Here is a 26,837-nt window from a genome sequence, read left to right as displayed (position 1 = left end):
TGTTCGAGCATGTGAACTGTGGTACGCTTGGCGTGTTCGATGTTGGACCCAATCTCGGAGTCAGGCCCGGTTTCGAGGTTTGTTGCGGTAGGCGACGGGGGACAGTTTACCGACGATTTCGAAAGGACCGGACCAACGGGGTAAGAATTTTCTGGCTACTCCTACCGGTTTGGTGAAATTGAAGTATAGGACTCTGTCGCCTACTTCGTACTCACGGTGTGTCGCCTTTCTGTCGTAGTAAGCTTTCTGTCCTTTCGCACTCTTTTCGAGGTGTTCCTGGGCCCACGCAAACGTGGCCTGCAAGTGGCGTTGCAAGTCGGTGACGTACTGGTGTGCGGTGTACGCAGTGGCAACGCTTAGGTCCTCTGGTCGGTAGAGGAGGTGTAAGGGAAGAACCATTTCACGGCCAGTCATCATTTCGAACGGGGTGACTCCGGTGGTGCGGTGAGGAGTGGACCGAATGGCCATCAGCACCAGAGGGAGTTTGATGTCCCAATCTTTGCCATGGTGACTCACATACTTGCGAAGCATGCTCACGATGGTTTGGTTGGCGCGTTCGACCTGACCGGAAGACTGAGGATGATACGCGATGTGGAATTTTGCCTCGACTCCGAGCATCTCCCACAACACTCTCATGACCTCTGCGGTGAAATGAGTACCTCGGTCGGAATCAATGGATAGGGGCAAGCCCCAACGGCTGAACACATGGTTCATAAGAAGGAGAGCGGTGGTCTCTGCGGTTTCGTTTGGGGCGGGCAAGCATTCCACCCACTTCGTGAACGCGCAAGTGACGGTCAGGAGATACTTATTACCTCGAGCCGATTTCGGCACCGGTCCGACCCAGTCTATCTGGAGATTAGACCAGGGGAATGAGATGCCTTTGCTTTGCAGTGGGGCGCGGTTCAACGGTTGGGCTGGTCGGAATTGGCAGCAAATCAAGCACCCTTTGACATACTCAGTAACGTCCTGAATCATGAAGGGCCAATAGACAATCTGTTGGAGTGTCTGGTAGGTCGCCTGAGCGTTCCTATGGCCCCCGCACGGGCTGTCATGAGCGTACTGCAACATGACCCCCCTATGATCTGTGGGCACGACCCACCGGGGAGGTCCCTGGTTGCGTGGTGTGTACACCAGGAGTCCTTTCTCGAGTTTTAAGCCGTTTTTGAGATTGTGAAGGTGATTTAAGTCTCGGGACTGTTGCAACTCTTGTGGGGAAATTGGGAACGCCACGGGGTCCGCAACGAACTTACGGATTTGGTGGATCACGGGATCCCTTTCCTGCATAGACACCAGGTCGGCGTCCTGGGGCAGTCGGCCGAGTTGCACGGTTCCTGCTTGGGGTACTGCGTCAGTTTGACCTGCTCTAGCCTGTCGGCGAGTAATCGCGGTTACGTTATGGTGTGGCGTCTCGGGAAGCCAGGACGGCTGGAATTCCCAAAGGGGGCCGTCTATGGCTCCCGCTTTGGCGAGGCCATCTGCCTCATCGTTACCGACTTTGTCAGGTCCTGGGACTTGAGAATGTCCCTTCACCTTCTTCCAATAGACGCACATTCCCTGTTCGGTTACGAGTCGATCGCATGCTACGAAGAGTTCGGAGTGTTTCACTTCCTTGCCCCTTGCGTTTTTCATGTCCTGCACCTTCCACGAGGGAAAGTGTGAGACGAAGCTATGCCTGGCATAATTTGAATCAGAGCAGAGGACTAACCGCTTGATGTTCTCACAGGCAGCTTGTTGCAGGACGATGAGCACGGCTGCTACCTCCGCATATTGGCTAGTCTTAGCCCCGAGTCGGTGTTGGTATTTCCCTTGTATAGGGCCGTTCGCCCATACGATACCGACACCGGCTTGCACTTTGCATTCATGATGGAATGAGCATCCATCTATGTAAGCGGTGGGGAGGTCTTTGCAGACGTTCTCGTCATAGTAGTGGTGGTCGGAGGGGAGAGCAGGTACGGTTGTTAGTTCGGTTTGATCCGGACTATTCTCGCAGTCGCAATGCTGGCATTCCGCCAGGCCTCGGTCAAGCGCCATCTTGTGGTTCTGGGCGTACTTCACCTCGACGTCGTAGCCCTGTAATGCCATCATCCAAGCTGCGATGCGACTGTTCGAAACTCTTCCCTCTCTCAGCCTCTGGCTGTTCAAGAACGAGACCGGTTGATGATTGGTCTCTATCACCACCTTCTGGCCACCAATGTAACTGCGAAAGTGTTCAACGGCCCAGACCGTGGCCAGCAGGGCTTTTTCGCAGTCTGAAAATTTCAACTCCACAGCACTGAGGGACCGACTGGCGTATGCTACGACACGGCGATCTTTGTCATGCTGCTGTGACAGTGCAGCGCTCAGGCAGTGGGTGGAGAAACTAGCCTCCAAGAAGAACGGTTTGTCTTTGTCGGGATACGCGAGGCAGGGAGCAGAGCAGAGCTTCTGCTTCATGCTCTTGAACGCGAGTTCTTGAGGCTCACTCCACTGGAAGGGTTTATCCTTCCGGAGGAGCTCGGTGAGCGGTCGTGCTATCTCCGCGTAGTCCTCAATGAACTGTCGGGAGTAGTTGCAGACCCCTAAGAAGCTCCTGAGTTCGGGTACGTTGGATGGGGCTTTGATGTCTTGGATAGCCCGCACCCTCCCTGACTGGGGTTCAATGCCATCTGGCCCGACGCACAGTCCAACGTATTCAACTTTGGTGCGACACCACTGCCCTTTGGTGACAGAGAGCTTCGCTCCTGCTCTGGACAGCTGAGACAGAACATGGCGTATCTCTTCGAGGTGTGCATCAAAAGTCTGTGACCTAATGAGGATGTCATCGACATAGATCAAGTTGCCACGAGCTGCGGCATCGCTCATTGCCTTATGCAAGAAGATGTTGAATTCAGCGGGGGAGTTCGCGTAGCCGAACGGACATCGGTTGAAAGTTAGCTGGCGGTTCCCAAAGGAAAAGGCCAGCTTGTGCTGGTCAGCTGGATCCACGCGCATGGTCCAGAATCCACTCGCCACGTCGGCGGTGGAGAAGAACTTTGCACCCTTCACCTTGGCAAGTTCTTGATCCAGATGGATCATGGGCCATCTTGACAAGGGCACTTGCTTGTTCAGCTGCCTATAGTCAATGGTGAGACGCCACTTGCCGTTCGGTTTCAGCACTGGCCATAAGGGGGAGTTGTAAGTCGAGTTACACTCACGAATGATCTGCTTTTCCAGCAGAGTGTCCAGTGTTTCTTGTATTGAGTCGTATGCGGCTAACGGGATTTTGTATTGCCGCACGAACGTCGGTGGAGCGTTCGGATCTGTTGGGATTCGGACGGTGTGGATGTCCGTGACTCCGCAGTCATTGGAATCTCGCGCCCAGATCGCCTTGAAGTCGTAGAACAGTTCACGGAGCTGTCGTCTCTGGGCGTCCGTGGTCAGGCTGTCAGCTTTCACCAGCTGTTGTTGAACTTCTCGTTCAAAGCCTGGGTACGGTTCACCTAGAGCTGAATCAACGACCTCAGTTGCAGGGGTGTCGTTGCTCGATTGCGTGGCAAGAGCATACACCAGCATGTGTTTCGGGGTGTCAGTTTTGGTCATGACTATGCGCTCGTCGCAAAGCATGATGTGAGGTTCGACGTGGATCATGTGGAAAGGAAGAGTGATCCAGGGAGGTTCCACTGGATCGGAATGAGTGTCCGGCGTTGGCAGCTCACCGATGACTGGAATGGTGAGTTCAAAGTCATGGAATGCCTGGTCTATCAGAAGGCCTAAAGGCCGACGGGCGGGGATCGTGATGGCGTCCCGCGTGGAGTTTTGAACCAGGAGGTAAGCGGAACGATGACTCACTTCAAGCAGCGGAGTCCCACACACGGCTAAATCGAGCTCCATGAAGAATCTGAGAGGCTGGAAGAACGCCTGGGAGCTACGAAACTGTTGGTCTTTCATGATGACCAGCTTAAGAGGGGAACCAGCAGTCCTAGCGGGAATGACAATGTCAAATTCGCTAGCGACATGGCAGGCTTGGGGAATCGTTTGTCCTGACCGCATTTGTTCCAGGTCAGCTTGGAACGGGTGCTTAGCAGCGTCGGCTTGGGTCCAGATGACCCGGTTGACTAGGTCCAGTTGGGCTCCCAGTCTGACCAGGATGTCTGCCCCAATGACCAGTGGGTCAGGAAGTCCGGGGACGACACTCAAGAAATGAAGGAATTCTCTCTGACCGATGGCGAGCGACACGGCGCAGACGCCTGTGGCTTTGATGGGGCTCTGGGGTTGTTCGGCTGACAGTAGCCGGTGGCTCTTCTGCACAAAGACAGGGGAAGGAGTGCTCTGACGCACTATGTCGAACCACGTTTGGCTGATGGCTGACTTCTCTGACCAAAGCGCTAACCTGACGCCAGGTGCCGTGACGCCGTTGACAGCAATGTTGCCAGATATCCAGGGGTAGTACCTGGTTGGGGCAGATTCGCCAAGAAAGCAAAGGAAAGACGGGTGGCCATCAAGCGCGTTGCGGTTGAGAGGAGTGTCGGTTGAGTTTGGTGCGTCTTGACTCGGCTCAGGGTGGAGCGGAGTGGTCTCGAGGTTCTCGGGGACCTGCCCTGACTCAGCTATCAGTGGAGTAGCCTCCACGCTAACTTCATCGCAACAGGCTCGATCGTGACGACGAGGATCTGGGGTCTGTGGGGACGCGACCTGGGCCCACAGTTGCCCACGACGACAGTCAATGAGGGGCGCTAGCCTATCTAGTAGGTCTTGGCCAATGAGGAACGGTTCTACACCGACAGAGCAGATGTAAGTGGGGTGAGTGATGGACATGCCCTGGAAGGTGAGTTCTAACCATGCAATGGTTGTTACTGGGGCTTGATTCTGGGTGAAGCTAACCAAGTTGACGTCACAACGTTCGGTTCTGATGGGTCTACCTTGCGCGCGCCGCGCATCAGAAACCTCTGCAAAGACTTTGGAACACATCAGGGTGATTTCTGACCCGGTATCCAAGAGAGCTTGGAGGGAAACGTTGCCTTCTACCACCACTGGGGTATAGATACGCTTGGCGTTGCCTTTCCTAACCAAATCTCCAAGAAACTGCGTCAGGGGTGCATCCTGCGGGTCAGGCTTCACTAACGGAGGGGGTGGTTTCAACTCATCGCTGCCTATTGGGCAGGGGTCCTTTCCCCACCCCACGAGGTAGACACGCGGTGGTGGTGGGGATGGGTCCCGGCCTAGTCATGCTGACGGTTCGTCCCTGTCCTTGCTCGGCTTACCCTTCCTGTTCTTATTGCTCAGCAGTTGTTTAACTCGTGCTAATTCGGTCCTCAATTCTGCCATCCCAAGCGGCTCTTGGTTGGCTTGTTTAATCCGTGCTAATTCAGCCCTCAGTTCTGCCATCCCAAGCGGCTCTTGGTTGGCTTGTTTAGCGGTAGCTAGCTTAGGGCTCCGCTCCCTTCGAGAGGAGTTGCGATGGGGCCTTGACTGTCCGCTATTCTGAGATTTAGGGCCGTGACTGCCAGGTTTGCGGTTACCTTGCCCTTTGGCGTTGGGGCCCTGTTCCCCCTTGGCTCCAGCTTGTCGAACTTTCCAGTTACCTTTGGGTTGACTCGACGTCTGGTGGCCGGGGTTTGGGTTCGCCCAAGGGGGCCCGCGGTTTGGGGCTTCACCCCCTTCTAGGCCTAAGGACTGATCTTCCTGCTCATATAGGCTGAGGACTCTGGGATCGTCCTCGTGGCGGTCTGTGGGTCGGACGAACGTCTCCCACGTTAGTTGTGCGGTGCGACGCATTTCTCTCATAGTATGGGGGCGCTGGCGACACGCGAGTGTTACTTGGTTACGGATGCACGGGTGAAGGTTATGGAGGAAGAGGGACTTGAAGTTGCGATCTTCCTCTAGCCCGGGCTCGCTTCTGCCCTGAAAGTACGCTGCACGGAGCCGACGGTAGTACTCGCGAGGGTGTTCGCTTCGTTTCTGTCTGATCAGAATGGCACCCATCGTCGCAGCAGTCTCGTCCTCGTACAACGAGTATTCCTCTTTCAAGTACTTGCGTATCTTCTTGTAGTTGTCGAGGACTGACTGCGGTAAGGTCTCAACGAATGCTCGTACGCCACTACCTAAAGTTTTCCAGACTAGTCTGGCCTTTTCATGCGATGTAGCCTCTGGCAGGTCCAGGAGGCTACGCTCGATTTCCCGGAAATAATCATTAACGCTTCGGTGTCTATGATTTTCCGGCTCAAAACGCTCTATGTCTTTTGCAAGGACGTCGATTTGGCGGATCCTAGTTTTGCGTTCTGCGACGAGGCGTTTTGATTTTGACCCGTAGGGGTCCTCGCTGTCTTCGCTATTTGAGCTGCTCTCATATCGCCTATGTCTGCGTTTCGGCTTGTAGGCGGCCTCTCCGTCAGAGGAGTCTGAGGGTACGTAGCGCGGCGTTTTCTGCGGGCTAGAGGCTGCAGCGATATTGACGCGCGAGGGGGTGTAGTGGGGAGTAAAGTAAAAACTCCCAGCGCCACGAGGTGGCGATCGCGCGACTTTCACGCGAGTTGAGCTTGAGTGCGGTGTCTGATCTACCGTTCTAAGCTCAGGTTCTTCCTCCTCCAGAGCGGAACTCTGTTCTTGGGAGGGTTTGGCCGATCCCTCATCTGAGCGACGTGCTTGCGTCACTTCTTCTCTGAGGTATTCTATTTCGCGCTTTAGTTCATCTTGTGTGGCTCTCAGGCCCACGAGGCTACTCTCCGCGCTTTCTGCTCTCCTTTGAGCTTCGGCCAGTTGTCGTTTTAGTGTTCTTTTCTCTTGTTCGAGGGTCATACACACATGTTCCATTTCCTTATAGTAGATCATGAACAATTTGGGTAGCCCTTCTGGAAGAGTCATAGTACGCTCCTTAAGTTCCCTAACGGCTATGTGTATTTCATCAAAGCGAGCCTTTTGGTCCAGATCACAGAAGTAATTTCTCCTATCCTCCAGGACTTGGCCTAAATCGCCTACAACGTCGAAGAGAGAGAGGAGGGGCCCTTCTGACTCCCTTGATGGGGAACGCGACATTTTGTTCGAAATGTATTAATTAACTTAAAGGAAATTAATACTAGGTGTTGATTAGGTTAGAATTTAATTTAATCCAAGTTGCTAAATAATTGATGTGGTTTCTTAGCTACTTTGTTTTCACTAATGTTTCACTTGTATTAATTAGCTCAATTAATAATTAGTTAACAATAATGATTATTATTATTAATAATATTAATTAAGTACTTGGATTAGATATTACTCTAATGTACTAATCAATTAAACCAGTTTATCAGCTAACTGTGGTTGGCAGCTGAATTTCAGTTCTGTGATTAACACACTGTTAATGATTCACCATTAAAGTCATCTGTGTTATACCTTGGCAGTTGATTTTGGGTATACAGCAGTTTACAAGTTATTGTTGAGAGATTCACAAGGTCATTAAACTATTCCTCACACGGGGCACCACTTTAATGTAGGTTGAATTGGGATTAATTAAATTATAAATTATGTAATAATTGATAATTAAATTAATCAATTTATAAATAAAGATCAGTCTCATAAAATCTTAAATTATTAATCTTAACACTCACCGTGAATGGTTACATTCAAGATTAATGGTAGCTCTGTATTAGATGGGAAACCCAGTTGTATACAAAAGCTAAATTCTGAAGGAAAAAGGAGTTCTAAATAGTTGACCTTGTGAATAAACAACAGGAACAAGTAAAATGCAATTCAATTTTATTAGCTTTTATTTGTCTACTACTCACTAATAATAATAAACTCAAAATACATTCAATGTCAGCAAAGGTAATAACAAGACAAAACAATGGAACAATTACACCTGGACTATAAATTTGAGGGAAAGAGAGAGAGAAAGAGATAGAAGGAAAAAAAAAAGAAAAGAATCCCTTGTGTGTGCGTGTGTGTGAGGCTAGGGCAAGCCGATGCGTGTGTGTGTGTGTGACCTAGCTTGTCGTTAGCTAAAACAAAGGAATGTTAGCTAAAACAAAGGAATGTTAGCTAAATAGAACAAAGGATTAGCTCTGTGGCTAATGTGTGCTTTGTGTAGGTATCTGTGGGCAGATGCTAATGCTAGCCACTCTGGCAATGCTTAAACAAAATGGCGGTCAGTGCCTAGGTGTCGTATCACAGGTAACTCAATGAGGAAGGTATCAAAATGGCGTCGGAAAAATGGCGCCTGCAGGCCTAGTCGAGAACACAAGCCTACCAGCTAGCGTATCACCCTGAGGTAGCTAGCAATAAGTTGCTAAGGAGAATCTGACCACGCTACAGCTGGATCCAAACACTGCACTTAACAACAATTTCCAACAGACTATCTAGGCAAAGAACTCAACGCGAGAGAGAGAGAGAAAGAGTGTGAGAGAGTGTGTATATGTGTTGGATGGAGAGAACTAGGCCTTGTAGCGGTCTAGCCTCGGAGCTTAAAATAACAAACTTGTCGCTGCGCTGCTAATCAGATAGAGAAGCTAGCAATGGAGTTAAGGAAAGATATCATGCAAGATACCCTGTCTAACAAGTTCAAGGAAAAAAAAACAGAACCAAAACAAACAATAAAAACAAACAAACAAACAATAAAAACAAACAAACACCTTCCGTGTCTGAGCGGGTATGCTAAATAGCTCAAAGCTTAAACATGACCCTAACAACCATCTGAATAAGCTACAAATTAAAAATTTGCCCAAGTGCCTACTCAATGCGATGGAAGTTCTTTCTCCGATGTCCGCGCTGAGGGTCGCAGTCCGAGGAGAGGAGGTTAGCGGCGCGTTGCGTCCAACCGCGGCTAACGAAGCAGGGAGATGAAGGCCTAGCTGGCCCACAGTGCTTCAGGAGAAACCTCCGGTGATGCGTCGACGAGAAAAAGGCTGAGAGGAGCGAAGCTGTCCGCAAATGCCTCTTAGCGTGGAAAACTACTTAACTGTAGTTAAACTTTGCAAAGGTTTAGAATCAAAACCACTATATCGCTGAAACTTAGCGGGTCGTTCAAAAGTTCGGCCGAAACTAATTTGAACAGGCTGTTCTCAGACAATAGCGGTTAGTCTCAACACTGTAGCTTGCGTGCCTACAGTCCGTCCGACCACTCCAGTAGTCAGAACATGAGAGAGCGAATCGAGGCGCTCTCGATACAGTTAAAGCAGTTCCACTTTACGTCACATCCGGGTGGAGCGCGCAAGGAAATTGTGGGATCGTTATAGGGGGCGCTGGCGAGTTACCAACAGGGGGATGAATACTTTTGCAAGACACTGTAGATAAATGACACAAGCCTGCGCGCATTGCATTTGTATGCTGCTTTTGAAGTTAGAAATAAATTATTTATTTTTAATATGATTTCTTTTAAAACAATCACCTGTGTATTTATACTGAAACAATTATCTGCCTGGGCGGCACGGTGGTGTAGTGGTTGGCGCTGTCGCCTCACAGCAAGAAGGTCCTGGGTTCGAGCCCCGGGGCCGGCGAGGGCCTTTCTGTGCGGAGTTTGCATGTTCTCCCCGTGTCCGCGTGGGTTTCCTCCGGGTGCTCCGGTTTCCCCCACAGTCCAAAGACATGCAGGTTAGGTTAACTGGTGACTCTAAATTGAGCGTAGGTGTGAATGTGAGTGTGAATGGTTGTCTGTGTCTATGTGTCAGCCCTGTGATGACCTGGCGACTTGTCCAGGGTGTACCCCGCCTTTCGCCCGTAGTCAGCTGGGATAGGCTCCAGCTTGCCTGCGACCCTGTAGAAGGATAAAGCGGCTAGAGATAATGAGATGAGATGAATTATCTGCCTCAGGCTCAGTGAAATATAGATGAACAATAATCTTGACTTCGTCTTGGTTATTATTCACCAATATTCACTTCACCTTTGGTGAATAATAACTACTTATTAACTGAGTGTGAGGTTTTTAAGGGAAAATATCAGACCGAGGTCTTGACAGTACGGACTGAGCCATAGGCGAGATCCATCCAAAAAGACCGAGGTCATCTTTTCCTGTAAAGGCCGAGCAAGCAAGGTTAATAAGGAGTTTATTATATGGCTTTTTTATTTATAAGATTAAAATAGATGGTCATTATAAGGCGTGACGCTGCTTTCAGTCATGTCATATTTGTAACATAGTTCAGTCACACATGCAGAATAAACAGCTAGCAGTTTCAAAACTGAATTTCTGTTAGCAGTTAGCAGTTTCTGAATGCTCTTCGTTGCTCTTTTCTTGAATAACTCTGTGACTCTTGTTTGCCTTTCAGCCATTTTTGATTCCATTTTGATTTGCAATTAATCTTTTTTTGTCTTTTTTTTTTCAACATTGAAAAACAGCGCCCTGGAAAGAGAGTCCATAATTGCCCTCGGGCATTACGGGAAAATTCTGCCTGCCAGGGAACCAATCAGAGCGCCCAATTTTACCGGAAGTAGCTCATGTCTTATAACTGTTAAATAACAGCATCTGGATAAAAATTATGATTCTATAAATACATTAAAATGGTAATCATTAGCAAGTTGCTATGGTCTAAGAGGAATAAAACTCTTTGGGATGTGCTTTTATTGGAAAATAATCAACTCTGGGATGCTAGCAGTAACTCTGCTTTGTGTCTGGCTGCATTACACCACCATATTGTTGATTATTTTCTTATAACAGTACACCTGATTCTGTTTTATTCCTTACTTGATCTGTGCATCTATAATTAAATCTAATTCATAGTTCTAGAAGTTTTAGAAGAGACCCAAAATGCTTTAGGAGCCACAGTGGCATCTGCTCTGGTCTGCTATGCTTGTAGAGACGCTGATGAGCTCTTGAGACATTTCAGCCAACACCACGGAGGCAGTGAAACAGACACGGAGGAGGCAAATCTTTGTCCTGTGGCATATCACATGCACATGCTGCACATATGCAGTCTGCTTCCTGTATCCCCTTCCTGTGAGGACTCTTCTTAAACCAAGCTCATATAGAGGCATAAAAGGCTTGCACTACTGAAGAGGGTGATATTTTTGTCCATCAACAAAAGAAAAAACTGAGAGAATGTTCCTTACTTCAGAGGACTAAATTTGTTTGTTGTTACCACTATAGAAGAGCATGGTTCCATAGGAGAATACACGGATTAAAGTATTACGGCCCCCTGCCGGATTTCCGGCGTGCAGCGCTTGACTGCGGGCAATATATATATATATATTATTAGGAGGAAAAAAACGTTCGATAACCCCATGCGATAACCCCATGGCTTTCAAGTGTGTTCGTTCTCTGCCAATGATAGGAAAGAAGCACAACTCTCCGGTTCTGAAACTAACAGTATTAGCCAATCAGAAGTAAAATGGGGCGGGTCTTAACACAACGTGCCTCGAGCAACTTCAGAGTAGAGAGAGCGGCATTTCATGGAGTGGGGACGATGCAGTATATGAAGCCAGGGGAAAATACCCTCGCCATAGATAAAGGTCTGAAGAATAAATGGCGCTGGGCATGGCTGGAGGAGATTGGACGAGATGGCAAGCCATTTAGCAGTTGGTGTAGGAAGTTGAGGGAGCCAGGCGCTTGCTTCTGCACGCTGTGCTCCAAGAAGCTCATATATGCATCCAGCAGCAAAAAGGTTCTTCCTAGACACGAGTCAGACCCTGCTCACAGAGCAGCTGTTCGCGCTGTCCCACACACGACGCGCTTACCATGGTGAACAAAGTTAAAAGTTATTGAAATGTCGAAATTGTTGAATTATTTGAATTATTAAAACTGTTTAAAAAGTAAACCACTGTCCTTTTAATGTACCCTAAATTAAATGGTTACAAAGATTTTATTTTTCCAATGCTAGACTGAATTTCACATACCCTTGTAACAGTTCACCTTGTGATTGTAGGTCAATTTGTATCCTGTTAAGGACAAAGCTAGCAGCAAAACTTGATATCAAAAGAAATCCTAAATGCTACATGTAGCATATTTTGGTGAGGTGCACTTTAGCCATCTACTCGCCGTTTTTGGTATTGCATTTTCAAAAGTCAAACTTATGGCCCTTGTCCACTACCCTTTTTCAGCTCACTTCAGCTCGCTTCAGCTCACTTCAGCCCAACACGGCTCGCGTTTCGACTACCTCAGAGCAGCACGACTCAGCTCGCTTCAGCCCTACTCAGCCCCCAAAACTCGCACGGTTTTGGAGTGGGGCTGAAGCGAGCCCAACCGAGCCGAGTGGGGCTAGAGGCATGAGGAGACACTCCCCTGTGCACTGATTGGTGAGGAGGAGTGTCCTCACATGCCCACACACGCCCCGCAAGCACGCTGGGATCTGTAAACACCATAAACCCGGAAGAAGAAGAATTACGACATTATGCGCCTCGCCTCATCTATACGCTCTTGCCAGTATCTGTTGGCGTTGTCGGTGACAACAAGCCACAGCACCAAGACCAGCAACACTAACGACTCCATGTCCTCCATGTTTATTGTTTACTATCCGGGTCGTGAGACTACCGCGTAAAAGGTCACTGATGTCACTGTTTGCGCCACCGAACGACATCACGTGATGTCCACCCACTTTCGCTAACTCCACCCAATGTGTCCACCCACTTCCAGCCAGCACGGTTCAGCGCGGTTGTAGTCGAAATGCAACTCCAACAGCCCCACTCAGCTCAACTCAGCCCAACTCAGCCGCGTTGGTAGTGGAAAAGCACCCTTAAGGCCAATTTATGCTGACAACCCAGTCCTCGCAGACGGCGTCGCAGATGGTGTCTGCGTAGCCCCCCCACCTTCGCAGACGCTCTGCGCGCACCTCCGAAAAATTGTGACCACCGCAGAAGCCTCGCAGACAGCGTCGCAGACAAGAGGGCTCTGATTGGTCCACTCTACATCCACTGTACACGCACTTCCGCTTCCCTACTTTCCCGGTTTGGTTTGTTTTCACGACCGCCATTTTTAAAAACACGAGCGAGGATGGAGCAGCATGAAGAGCGGTTGATCGAGGAAGTGAGGAAGTACATACATCTATACGACTCCAGTTCTAGTCATTATCAGTAACCGGAGGATAAACACTCCACTAACCACACCCACCAACTACTCCTAGCGATTTCGCGACTTCGCGCCCCCTTGCGTTGTGGCGGTGAATAACATCGCGCATGCCTATTACTCCCCGCTCAACGGTAAATTACAACTGTCTGCGAAAAGCTATCTGCGAAAGCCTTGTCGCAAGAGCATGCAGAGGCCCTTAGTCTGCAATCATTCATGCAATCTTTCTGACCCTGTGAATGTGTTCATGTCGCATATTACGACCCCTGCAACCACATAAAACATATATATATATATATATATATATATATATATATAGGCCTATTATTGTGTGCCAACTCTTCCAACCGACCGGCCATATGGTGAATAGAGTCGCTTGCATGAGTCTAAAAAGTTCAGGCTCAGGATTTTTTTTGCTTTAATCCCTGAACTTAAATCCTTCCCATTTACTCCTATCAGACATGTCTAACTCTTCAACCTCCAAAATAAGAGACTTCACCTGATCACAAAATTCACCGTTCTGTAATAAGTTGTGATTAAATTTCCAGATATTAGGAAGGATCTTATGTTGCTTAGACGTGAATAGGTTTAGACTAATCGTACAATGGTCTGTGAGCGGAGAGGCTGAAATTTCACAATCTAAAATATCATTATACAGCTCACAAGAGATAAGCCAGTAATCTAGTCTCGAACACTGACCCTTTCCTGCAGCATTAAACCATGTATATTGAATACAAGTTGGGTTTGACGACCTCCAAAAATCAATTACATTTGTTGTTGTTCACAAATTCAGTATAATGTGGCTGTAAACAGGTTGTGGATTCCTGTGAGGTATTCGATCTAACCATGAATCAGGGGCTATGTTAAAGTCTCCGCCCATTATCACTTTTTCTGAAGTATATGATGTTTTTCATTCGTTAACAAGTTTACTTCATTCCTCTGTTATGATTTTGGGTACAAATAAGGTTCATTTGGTTGTGCTTAGAACTGTGATATTGGTGAATTGCTCCTAGAGGGAACAAAAGAGTAACCTGTTGTAATAATAGGATTAAATAGGTGCAGTTCAATAACCACTTAACGTTAAAGATAATCGTTTACAGACCGGTCTAAAACATAGAAATCAGATTAAAATTCAAAAGGAGAGAGAGAAAGAACTTTATAAATTCATCCATCTTAGGTAGATTGATTAATTTCATGAGTATTTCATGAAATTATTCCTAATCAATGCGGCTACATGGCTTATATTCCTGCACTGAAGGGACATGAAATGGTTAATAGAGGAGCGTTCATGATCTCTCTGTGTTTGTGCTCCTCCTCTTCCTCTATTGCTCTTTCACACACAGAACCAGGAAGTAACTTGTCATTTCAGAGAAAACAAAACTGATCTCTCTCTCTCTCTCTCTCGTTGTGAGTTCAGGAAAATGGCCGAGGCCAGTATTTCAGTAGATCAGCTTTCTGTGGACCAGTTCATGTGTCCAGTGTGTCTGGATCTCCTGAAGGATCCGGTGGCTATCTCCTGTGGTCACAGTTTCTGTAAGGTGTGTATTAATGGCTGCTGGGATCAGGAGGATCAGAAGGGCGTCTACAGCTGTCCTCAGTGCAGAGACACTTTCACGACAAGGCCTGTTCTACGCAGAAACAACATGCTGGATGAAGTGGTGGAGAAACTGAAGAAGACTGAAGTCCAAGCTGCTTCTCCTGCTCACTGTTACGCTGGACCTGGAGATGTGGAGTGTGATTTCTGCACCGGGAGAAAACACAAAGCCGTCAATTCCTGTCTGATTTGTTTGGCTTCTTATTGTGAAACTCATCTGAAACCTCATCTTGAAGTTCCTGTTTTGAAAAAGCACACATTAATTGAAGCCTCAGGAAAACTCCAAGAGAAGATCTGCTCTGAACATAACAAGCTGATTGAGATCTACTGTCGTACTGATCAAGCCTGCATCTGTTATTTGTGTATGATGGATCATCACAAAGGTCACAACACCGTCACAGCCACAGCAGAAAGAGCTGAGAAACAGGTGAGAACTAGAAATCTTTCCAGAATTAAATCATCTTGTGAAAGGGTACCGGTGCTGTCCCACTTCCACTAAGCATCACCACCAAATGAGTTCAACGAGAACGAAGATTTTAAAAGTAAATAAATGTGATTTATTTTACAATACGGAAAAGTAGTCAAAATACAAACAAAAGACTTTCAAAATAAAACCAAACGAGCCATCATAGGCATAACTAAATAAACACACATAGAACTGGAAGGCAACCTCACAACAAGCTGCAACAACAGTGCTTACAGTTCACAGTTCTCAATTCTGCATTACAAGGGTCTCACCTCCATCAGAGCCTATCAAAACTAACTACCACAAAAAAAAATACAGCCCTTTAAATATCCCACCAATTACCCTCTGATTGGCTGAGCCCACAATATACGGAGTGCTATGATTGGCTGAAATACAATGCACAGTAATACAATAATTGACAAGGATAAGAAAAATAATAATCCTATAATTGGCCAACTTACCTCCTAAACCCAGCCACCAATGAGAAACAGTGTAAATGATTAAATAAATCCATTCACCACAAAAGTACAAACCAAAACAAATCAACATTGACAGTGAAGATTAAAAATGTCAACATTCCATTCACCATTAAAATGCATAACAAACATCTACCACTATACCTACATACATTTCCCATCCCCACAGTTAACATAAATGACACAAACATCACAAAAGACACAACACTCACCCCTACAACCGGTAAACTTTCCCTAGCCCAAGGTGGAACTTAAAAACATTGCTCACCCAAGGCGCGCGCTTCCTACGGGGAATCCATGTCAGACGGACCAGGGAGACATCAGTGCTAATGAATGCAAGTGTGTGAGTTGTGAAGAAACCAATATCAACAACGGAATGGAAAATGGAGCAGAATCAGAAGTTATCTTACTGTTCGTTAGGATGTTTGAATTAAACTGCATTTAAACGGTAAGGTAACTGTGTTTATGATTTGTAATGTGTGCCGCTAATGATCAAAACTCACCGGATATATGCCACTACCAGTTCAATGGAGATACATGCAATTAGCATGCCGATGTAACTAACAATGTGGTGCATTCTGGGTAATGTAGTGTAAGTAAAACAGGGACAATACGCAAACAAAACAAAAGACATAGACAAGCCATGGCCAAAACATTGACACAAAGTCCACATGTTGTGCACAGGTTTAAAAAGTATTCATACTTTTTACATTTCCTTCCCCCTCTGATGGCTCGGCACCAGGGTGACGAGACAGAAAGTCCGCAACAGGGTTTAACTTGCCGGCCCTGTACTTCACCTCAAACCTAAATGGTTGCAAAGCCAAAAACCACCTGGTCACCCGTGCATTGGAGTCCTTCATCTTCCCCAACCACTGCAGAGCCCTGTGGTCAGTTTCCAGAGTGAACTCCCTGCCCAGCAAATAGTATTTGAATGTGTCCAACGCCCACTTGACCGCCAGGCACTCCAACTCCACCACCGAATACCGGGTCTCACGTGGAAAAAGCTTTCGGCTTATATAAGCCACAGGTCTCTGATCCTCTGCCTCCCCCTGAAGCAGGACTGCCCCAAGCCCTACCCCAGAGGCATCAGTCTGCACTGTAAAGTGCTTATTAAAGTCCGGACTCTGCAGGACAGGTTCGCAGAGCAGTGCCCCTTTCAAATCCATGAACGCCCGCTCGTGCCTCTCCTCCCATGGCACAAAGTTCGATCCCGACTTCCTAGTCAGGTCCGTGAGAGGTGCAGCTCGAGCAGCGAAGTTGGGGATGAATCGCCGGTACCATCCCGCCAGACCCAGGAACGAGCGTACATCCTTCTTGGTCTGCGGTGTGGTGCAGTCACGGATGGCGTCCACTTTATCCTTCTGCGGACGAATCACCCCACTGCCCAAAACGTGCCCCAGATAGTGCACCTCCTGCTGGGCAAGAGCACACTTCTTGGGCTGGATGGTGAGGCCCGCCTGGTGCAACCGATGCAGCACCTCCCGCAAGTGTTCCAAGTGCTGCTCCCAGGTGGCACTATAGATGACAATATCATCCAGATAGGCTGCTGCAAAGGCCCCCGTGCCCTCCAGGACCTGGTCCATTAGCCTCTGGAAAGTGGCCGGTGCCCCTTGGAGACCAAAGGGCATTACCGTAAATTGGAACAGTCCCTGAGGGGTTCTAAAGGCAGTGTATGGCTTAGCTCCTTCAGCCATTGGCACCTGCCAGTAACCCTTACATAAATCCACCGTGGTGATGTACCGAGCCTTCCCCAGCCGCTCAATGAGGTCCTCCAGCCTCGGCATGGGGTAGGCATCAAACTGTGACTGCGCATTCACCTGACGAAAGTCGACACAGAAGCGGAGGGTCCCATCCTTTTTAGGGACCAGGACAACCGGACTACTCCAACTGCTGCTTGACCGCTCGATGACCCCCAGGCGCTGCATCATGGCCAACTCCTCCTGGAGAACCGGCCGCAGGCGCTCAGGAACGCGGTACATCCGCTGCCTCACTGGCATGGAGTCCCTCAGCGGGACATCGTGCTCCACCAGAGACGTCCGGCCCGGCCAGTCCTGAAACAGGCCCTCTGGAATAACTGCCCGCAACTCCTGCTGCTGCCGTGATGTAAGGTGGCTGTAGTCCAGCTCTGCCGAGGCCGCCCTGGACGGGAAGAACTGCCCGGATGGATCATCTTCCTCCGCCACCGCTCGCACCAGCAGCTGATGGCTGAGTGGCAGGTCCCGTTCGTGCCACTCCTTCAACAAGTTGACGTGGAACGTCTGCTTTGTCTTTCGTCGCTCAGGCATCTCAATTTCATAATTCACTGGACCCAGCTGACGACACACACGGTAAGGCCCCTGCCACTTGGCCAAGAGCTTGTTCTCTGAGGTTGGCAGGAGCAGGAGAACCTTCTGGCCTGGCTGCAGAGTCTGCTGCCTGGCTCTCTGGTCGTACCACTTGGCCTGCGTCTGCTGGGCACGCTGCATGTTGTCCTTGACCAGGTCTGCCAGCTCCTCCATCTTGTCCCGCATGTGTAGGACATAGCTGATGACGCTGCGGCCCCCTTCTGGTCGAGGATTTTCCCAGGCCTCTCTCAGGAGGTCCAACGGCCCCCTCACCTGGCGGCCATACAAAAGTTCAAAGGGGGAAAATCCAGTGGATGCTTGGGGCACCTCCCGATAGGCAAATAGAAGATAGGGCAGCCACTGGTCCCAATCCTTTGCATTTGCCGCCACAAACTTCCGCAGCATACTTTTCAGCGTACGGTTATACCTCTCCACCAACCCATCGGTCTGGGGGTGGTAGGGAGTGGTCCTAATACCCTTAATGCCTAACAGACTGTACATTTGTCTGAGTGTTTTTGCCAAAAAGTTTGTGCCTTGGTCTGTAAGCACTTCCTGTGGTAGGCCTACACGTGAAAACAACTGTAGTAATGTACGTGCAATGGCGCCTGCCGTGACTTTGCGCAATGGGAATGCCTCAGGGTATCGCGTTGCGTAATCACATACTACCAGTATGAATCTGTGACCAGACTGTGTGCGTTCTAGTGGTCCTACAATGTCGACTGCTATGCGGTGAAATGGAATGCCTATAATGGGTAGTGACATAAGTGGTGAGGGTTTGACCTTGTTGCTGCTGGCTAGCTGGCATGTGGGGCAACTCCTACAATACTGCTGGACATCTACGTACAACCCTGGCCAGTGGAAACGTGCGGCTATCCTCTCCAGGGTCTTCACACTACCTAGATGTCCTGCCCATGGAATGTCATGGCTCAATGCTAGCACTTTCGCTCTCAAAGTCTTTGGCACCACAAGCTGCTCTACTCTGCCCCCTTCTGGTTGGTAATAGAGCAGGCCCTCCCTCACAAAATAGTACTCCCCAGTTAACTCTTTGGCTACACCAGTTTTGACTCCATCAATTTCAACCACTTTCTTAAAAACATCCTTCAAAGAAACATCACCCTTCTGCAAAATAGCAAAATCACTGGGTAACTCCCAAAATCCAGCCCCCGGTAACTCTTGACCCGCCCCCTCTAGTGGCATGTTTTGCACTGTGCCCAACATCTTCTCTCTCCTCCTCTGCCTGCGGGTTTTTAGAACTTTGGGCTGCTTTGGGGGGTCAATCTCTGTGTTGCTGTATGGCATGAGGTCTAGGAGGCTTTTGTTCACAGCCTGCCCAGGGGTTTCCACTGCACCCCCCTTCACTTGGGCTCTGGTCACCACCATGCTAACTGACTTTGAGGCCTGCACCAGTTCAGGTAGTATCAGCACATCCTGGCCCAACACCACAGGATGGCTTAACCCCTTCACTACCCCAGCAGCTAGCCTATAGGCCTGACCTCCAACCTCCACACATACATCTGCAACCGGATAAGTATGCTCATCCCCATTTACACAGCACACCCGCAGTTTCCTTTCCCCCAAGGCTTCATGGGCCTCCACTAGATGGGGCTGTACAAGGGTTTGGGTGCTACCAGTATCCAGCAATGCTACAGTAGAATGGCCATTAACAACAACAGGGGCGGTCTGTACTTTCCCCAAACAATCTCCCTGCTCCCCCCCCGGCCTAGGTAGCCCACACATACCTGTCCCCTTGGCTACTCGAACGGGGCAATTTCTGGCTATGTGTCCTGCCTGACTACAAAAATGGCACACAAAAGGGACTCTAGCAGGTGTATTGGTGGATGTCGTAGGTGGTTTACCGGGTGTGGTAGGTGTTGTATATATCCTACGCTGTGCCGAGTGTGTACTAGGGTGTGTGGTGGTGTCTGTAGGCCTACCCTGCCCAGATGTACCAGGACCAACTCCACTACCCAACCCCCCAGGTTTACCTCCAGCCACTGGTCGGTTGGCCCTCTGGAGCCTGAAGGTCTTGGGTCCACGTCTGGCCGACAGGAACGCCTCCACCCACTCTGCAGCTTGCTGGCCTGTTGTCGGTCTGTGCTCCTTCACCCACACCCGCACATCTGGGGCCAAGGAACGCAGATACTGCTCCAAAATGATGATTTCCCCAACGTCTTCCACAGTCTTCCCTGCTGGCTTGATCCACTTCTTGTAGAGGTCCTTCAGCCGATGATAGAGCTCCCTGGGCGTCTCCCCTGGGCAGATGTCTGGCTCACGGAACCTCTCCCTGTAGATCTCCTCATTGATGTCGTATTTCATGAGTATGGCCTCTTTGACTTTGCTGTAGTCCATCGCCTCATCACCGTCCATTGCTACATAAGCCGCGCGTGCCCGGCCCGTCAGGTACGGGATCAGGTACACGGCCCAGTCTGTTTGTGGCCACCTGTAGGCCACGGCAAGCCTCTCAAAAGTGGTGAGATACTGTTCGATGTCGTCACCTTCTTCCAACTTTGGAACAGCTGCTCGCGTCCAGGCTACTGGTGTTGCTGCTGGTGCTGGTGCTGGTGGTGGGATGCACGGTGCTGCTGGGGCAAGCTGGTCTGCATGTTGATCCTCTGGCGCAGCTGGCTCTTCTACTGGGAATGGAGGTTCCTCATCCTCCTCCCTCTGGTCGTAACCCTGTTCGGTTCGCCGCTGACCTCCAACACTGGCAGTCCTTCGCCCCTCCTCCAGATCCTCCCGAAGCTGGTTCATCTGTATCTGCACCCTGCGCCACCTCTGCTCCTGTTTGATTGACTCCTTCTCCTGGGCCGCCACTGACTTCTGGATGAGCTGGAAGAGGGCTTGCAGGCCTGGAGTCTCTGGCTCTCCCGCCAAAATGACCTCTTTCACCCCTCCTGTAGCTCCAACTTCACCCTCGTCAATTGGCTCGTTCATCGCACTGGTTTGCCTTGTTAGGCGCCGATACATGACCCACTGGTGGTGAGCTTTCTCCTGTGCTCCACCTGAAGAGCATTAGGATCCCACTTCTGACACCAAAATGTGAAAGGGTACCGGTGCTGTCCCACTTCCACTAAGCATCACCACCAAATGAGTTCAATGAGAACGAAGATTTTAAAAGTAAATAAATGTGATTTATTTTACAATACGGAAAAGTAGTCAAAATACAAACAAAAGACTTTCAAAATAAAACCAAACGAGCCATCATAGGCATAACTAAATAAACACACATAGAACTGGAAGGCAACCTCACAACAAGCTGCAACAACAGTGCTTACAGTTCACAGTTCTCAATTCTGCATTACAAGGGTCTCACCTCCATCAGAGCCTATCAAAACTAACTACCACAAAAAAAAATACAGCCCTTTAAATATCCCACCAATTACCCTCTGATTGGCTGAGCCCACAATATACGGAGTGCTATGATTGGCTGAAATACAATGCACAGTAATACAATAATTGACAAGGATAAGAAAAATAATAATCCTATAATTGGCCAACTTACCTCCTAAACCCAGCCACCAATGAGAAACAGTGTAAATGATTAAATAAATCCATTCACCACAAAAGTACAAACCAAAACAAATCAACATTGACAGTGAAGATTAAAAATGTCAACATTCCATTCACCATTAAAATGCATAACAAACATCTACCACTATACCTACATACATTTCCCATCCCCACAGTTAACATAAATGACACAAACATCACAAAAGACACAACACTCACCCCTACAACCGGTAAACTTTCCCTAGCCCAAGGTGGAACTTAAAAACATTGCTCACCCGAGGCGCGCGCTTCCTACGGGGAATCCATGTCAGACGGACCAGGGAGACATCAGTGCTAATGAATGCAAGTGTGTGAGTTGTGAAGAAACCAATATCAACAACGGAATGGAAAATGGAGCAGAATCAGAAGTTATCTTACTGTTCGTTAGGATGTTTGAATTAAACTGCATTTAAACGGTAAGGTAACTGTGTTTATGATTTGTAATGTGTGCCGCTAATGATCAAAACTCACCGGATATATGCCACTACCAGTTCAATGGAGATACATGCAATTAGCATGCCGATGTAACTAACAATGTGGTGCATTCTGGGTAATGTAGTGTAAGTAAAACAGGGACAATACGCAAACAAAACAAAAGACATAGACAAGCCATGGCCAATACATTGACACAAAGTCCACATGTTGTGCACAGGTTTAAAAAGTATTCATACTTTTTACACATCTTAATTATAGTTTTCCATCTAGAAACAGGTGCTTTAGTCAGTGATATGATTTGAACTTTAATTTCAATGTGTGTATCAGGGCTTTACATTAACTTTTTTGCTCACCGGCTACTGTGGCTAGTGGTTTTCCTGATTCACTAGCCATTCAGCCTTTTCACTAGCCACAATTTTGTTGCCAGGAAATTGCAGTTTTTTCTTCACCATGATGCGTTAAAGTTTGTAAGATCGAGATGTAATTATGAATGGCAGCGTATAATGTATCTTTACAGTAGCACTCAATACTCAGTGCTGTTAAGGTCGCTCCCTATATGAAAACATGCAACCAGTTGAGACAAAAATATAAACAGAGTATTCTGTTTATTGAACTCAAATTCAAGCCCCTTACAATATGAAATATCATATAATATGAAAAATAACATTCAGTACAACTGAACTGATTCTAATATTAAAAGCCCAATTCAAAACATTTATCAGTGAAAAACATTTGATGTTTTGATATGCAAGTATTATGTGTATTATCAAGTATTATTATGTATATTATGTATTATCTATTAGTGTGTGTGTGAACATGTGTAGAGAGAGACATTAAATGTCCTCATTACATTCATCATCAGATGAGTCTGAATGGTTCATGAAAAATGGTCTTCGTGACCTGAGGCTTCCAGCAGGCCATAAGTTGATAGCTGGGGCGAGATCAACTTCTTTCCAATCACATGAACGTTTCTAAACAGCAGCTCCATCCTCTCCAGCTCAGCTGACTTCATGACAGCCAGGGACTGAAAGCAATGCTGTCCTGTAGTGAACCAGCCGTCTGCGCCTGTTTTGATGTTATAGTACCAATGTGTGCATTTGACTTTTCGTGGTCCTTGATAGTTTCGAGTTTAAAATTACTGGTGCCTGTCTTTGCCAGACTTTCTACAGTCTTCGCAGTACAGGGTATTTTCGGTTTTGCTATGAACTAGCCAATCTCACCTGAACTTCCATTTGTCATTGAACTGTCTTATCTTCCTATTAGCGTCTTGTTCATCTCCATGGCCGGAGCCAGCTATGAGGCACCCACGGTCTGGACCTCGGTCATTTTTAAGAGCTGAAAATACATTTGTACGTTAAATATTCAACTGAATAAAAATTAAAGAATAACATTAAAACGTCTTCGTAAAAAGTGCATTGATAATTATGTTAAATGTTGATTCTGTCTTCTGTGTGTGTTTGGTGTGCGCGGCTCTGAGACCAAGAACACAAACGCGAATGAGCGCACAACTCGGCGGAGGAACGCAGTGCAGGAGACACGGGGTTTTCATGGGAACCATCAGTGCACTTTCATCAGGCTGTTCAATTTACATTTTCAAAGCAGCGCAGTTGTAGCCAGATGCGCAGCTTGTGAACAGGCAAGGCAGGCAACTGTTTGGGGCCCCCTGGCCCAGGGGCCCCCCGAGAGTTGGGGCCAGAGGGCTTATTTATTTTGTTTTTTATTGTTTTTATTGTTCTTTACCATTGTATTTTCATATTTGGAATTTAAAAAACTTTGGTTTCATCCATTTTTCGTTGGTGTCAGATTATTTATAACATATTGGTGATGAACACTGGTCAGAAGGGCCCCCTGGAAATTTTTGCGTGGGGCCACAACAGACTCTAGAATCGCCTCTGGTTGTAGCCTGCCTTGTTTGTGATTTTAAAAATAAATCATTCGATAAGCCAAAGCAATAGAGTGGAAAGTTTCAACTTATGTTTGCCTTGGGTAACTTTGCCTAAAACATGGTGGTGTATACTGATTTTTTTTTTCCAGAATTTTTTTTTTTTGTGTGTGTGTAGGTGTAATGGATGCCAGATTGTTAATGTATCTTAGTTCCATAGGCTACATGGTTAGGGGATCTTTTGTCCTCATTGCTTGGGCCAGATCAAACCATTAAACAAGCTTAAATTATTCTTACTCTTGCCACATACATGTTTTTTTTTTTTTCAAAACCGATGATATTCAGTTCAAACACCATTAAGAGTAATTTCAGGAATAGATCTCTTGTGTGGCGTGTAATTCACCCCTCTCATTTAAATATGGTGAACATTTTTCAGTGCGCTTTGTGCATCACCGACCTCGGTGATTTTAAAAAGCTGCTCCGGCCCTGCTCATCTCTGCCCCTTTTTCCCTGAGCAGCAGGGTTCGAAACTCCAGCTATATGCCACCACATAGTGCGCTTGTCAGTCGTCAGCAACTTTGTTGCTTCGTTCATTAACCGCAGGTTACCGTATCATTGATTTTATCTGAGACGTTCTAAACAATTCTAACATGTTGTGTCAGAATGTTTATGCAGGTGCTCATGGGAGTTGTAGGCGCGTAATATTACATTGCAATGCGTTTATTATATCAGATGCCTTCAGAGAAAACAACAATTAAAATATATTGTCATACCACAGAAAAAACCACCCGGCAAAGTGGCTAGTGAGACTAAAGTTATTATCCACCAAAGCCGAATTTTACGCGCATTTGGCGGGTGGGCGGGTGCTAATGTAAAGCCCTGGTGTGTATCAATCAAAAGGATTCTGTAAAAGCTGATTAAAATTGTCTGTGTTCTGGTGAACAGAGTGTTAAATTTATCTTCAGTGATGGTTGTAATCTGGTTCGGGGTGGGTTTCCTGATAACGTTGCCCTTCAGACCAAAAGAGAGAGTTGAGAGACTCTCTTAAGGAACGAACGTTGTCTCTGTACGTGCTTTTCCTGAACACACTCGTAAGAAGGAGTCTAAAGAGCAACAGGACAAAGAGCGTCTTTGTAGTTCACGTCCCTGAAGGCAATCATATTGGACATAACTAACAGTGTCCAAGTTAACTAGCTATGTGCAAACATTAGCCGTGGACAAGGCGATGGCAACTTGGCGGGCAAATCCACAGAAAGTCATTTGACTAATCAGACTGTGTAGCTATTGCAACGTTATCGCGAGCTCTAAAGCACAGACAACTTCACTGCAAGCTTTCTCTTGGAATAAAACGTTTATATCCCTCAATATGCTTCCGCAGGTTGGATGGCGAGTTTTTGTAGGCTGTGATGTGCTCCGTTTTAGGCAAACAAAGCAAACATTTAAAATGAAACGACTCTTTATTCCTTTCAGAAAACTGAACCATGGGTTCTAGCTATAGAACCGTGGGTGTGTGCATTCCCCAGAAGAACCGCCTCCTTCCATTCTGCCGTCAACTGATCGTGTTAAATAATGCTGCGGAGAAATCATTGATCTTGATTTTATCCAGTCTATGGACGTGACGTGACCCTAGTGATTACTGATAGACTGTCTCAGTGTCACCTGCGGAAAAACCAATCACGTTTTAGAAAAGAAAAAACATCCACTTTCAAAGCTGCTTCATAGTAACGAGTAACGAGGACCTTGATAGAAATGTAGTGGAGTAAAAAGTATGATGTTTGTCTTTCAAATGTAGTGAAGTTAAAGTCAGAAGTTTCCAAAAAAATACTCAAGTAAAGTACAGATACTCAAAAAGTGTACTTCAGTACAGAACTCAAGTAAATGTACTTCGTTACTGTCCACCTCTGATAATTAACTCGATGTATTTGCAATGTAGAAGAAAAGTAATTGAACACCACCAGCAGATTCAACCCCAGTTTCCCCCGCTGACTGTGAGAGTCCCTCAGAGCCGCATGCGCATTCTGTGGATTCGGCAGCGAGCGAGTCGCTCTTTGTTTTGAACGAGTGCTCCGGGTCTCTCGTAAATTCCGAGCAAACTAAAGGACGACTTGTGCTACGATGTTGTTCGGGAAAACCACGTTAGCTTGATGATGGATCTTAAGAGGTCATTTAAAACTCTCTTGGCCTAAAGAGGCTTTCGGGAAACCCAGCCCAGATCAGTTAGTGAACATCTCTCTGTCTCTCTCACACACACACACACACACACACACACACACACACACACACACACACACACACACACACACAGAACATAACCTTCAGAGCGAAACATGAATGTACTTTGAACTGACATTAATATGGAACCAGTTCGCTCGTACTGTATAAAAAGCTGAATGTATTTTATTTGTCCTCAGAGTGAGTTAAAGGAGGAGCAGATGAAATCCCAGCAGAGAATCCAGGAGAAGCAGAAGAAGGTGCAGGAGCTGAAACAGGCTGTGAACACTATAAAGGTGAGCAGTGAGCAGAGACAGAGCTGCTCCTAGAAACACACACAACATGGACAACGAGTCATTTACAGTCCCAGTAAGAGAGGGAATGATAGATGAGCTTTAAATCTTGTGTGTGTGTGTGTGTGTGTGTGTGTGTGTGTGTGTGTGTGTGTGTGTCCTAACAGCTCAGTGCACAGACAGCAGTGGAGGACAGTGAGAGGATCTTTACTGAGCTGATCAGCTCCATGGAGAAAAAGCGCTGGGAGGTGACGGAGCTGATCAGAGATCAGGAGAAGGCTGAACTGAGTCGAGCTGAACGACTCCTGGAGCAGGAGATTGCTGATCTTCAGAGGAGAGTCACTGAGCTGGAGCAGCTTTCACACACACACGATCACATCCATTTCCTCCAGGTAACACTCACTGTCTGATCTACAGAGCCAGCTGTTCCTCACACACTCTCTAAAACACCTCTCATTAAGGGAACAATAAATGTCCCTGTCTGACATCACAAGTGGGTTTTACATTTCATTTGCTTTCTGTAGGTTTTAGCTTCTGGACGTCGCTCTCCTCCAATTCAAAGACCATCATTTCACACATCCAGCGTCACTGTCCATCAACATCTCTCATTTGATGGAGTGAGGAATTCTCTCTCAGATCTGAAAAAGAGACTCGAGGAATTCTGTGAGGAGGAATTCAACAAAATCCC

General features: G+C 47.4%; 2 protein-coding genes across 2 annotated transcripts in view; one reads left to right on the top strand and one right to left on the bottom strand.

Moving 5' to 3' along the window:
• Window positions 1-26,837, bottom strand: part of LOC132877588 (tripartite motif-containing protein 16-like) — a 421,828-nt gene that overhangs the window by 93,784 nt on the left and 301,207 nt on the right. The window lies entirely within an intron of this gene.
• LOC132878304 (E3 ubiquitin/ISG15 ligase TRIM25-like) lies at window positions 14,272-23,481 on the top strand. Its single transcript, XM_060913656.1, has 2 exons — window positions 14,272-14,940; window positions 23,027-23,481. Exons 1-2 carry the CDS (start codon window positions 14,341-14,343, stop codon window positions 23,060-23,062), a joined length of 636 nt encoding a protein of 211 aa, XP_060769639.1. The 5' UTR covers window positions 14,272-14,340; the 3' UTR covers window positions 23,063-23,481.

This window comes from Neoarius graeffei, chromosome 2 (assembly GCF_027579695.1).
Source record: "Neoarius graeffei isolate fNeoGra1 chromosome 2, fNeoGra1.pri, whole genome shotgun sequence".
Taxonomy (NCBI): Eukaryota; Metazoa; Chordata; class Actinopteri; order Siluriformes; family Ariidae; genus Neoarius; species Neoarius graeffei.
This window is presented reverse-complemented; position numbering and strand designations above follow the sequence as displayed.

Excerpts from the sequence above, each read along its gene's own strand:
- LOC132878304 (XM_060913656.1), top strand. The coding sequence starts at position 14,341 with ATGGCCGAGGCCAGTATTTCAGTAGATCAGCTTTCTGTGGACCAGTTC. Across the intron at positions 14,941-23,026 it reads CAGAAAGAGCTGAGAAACAG|CGTCTTGTTCATCTCCATGG; the intron begins GTGAGAACTAGA and ends TCTTCCTATTAG.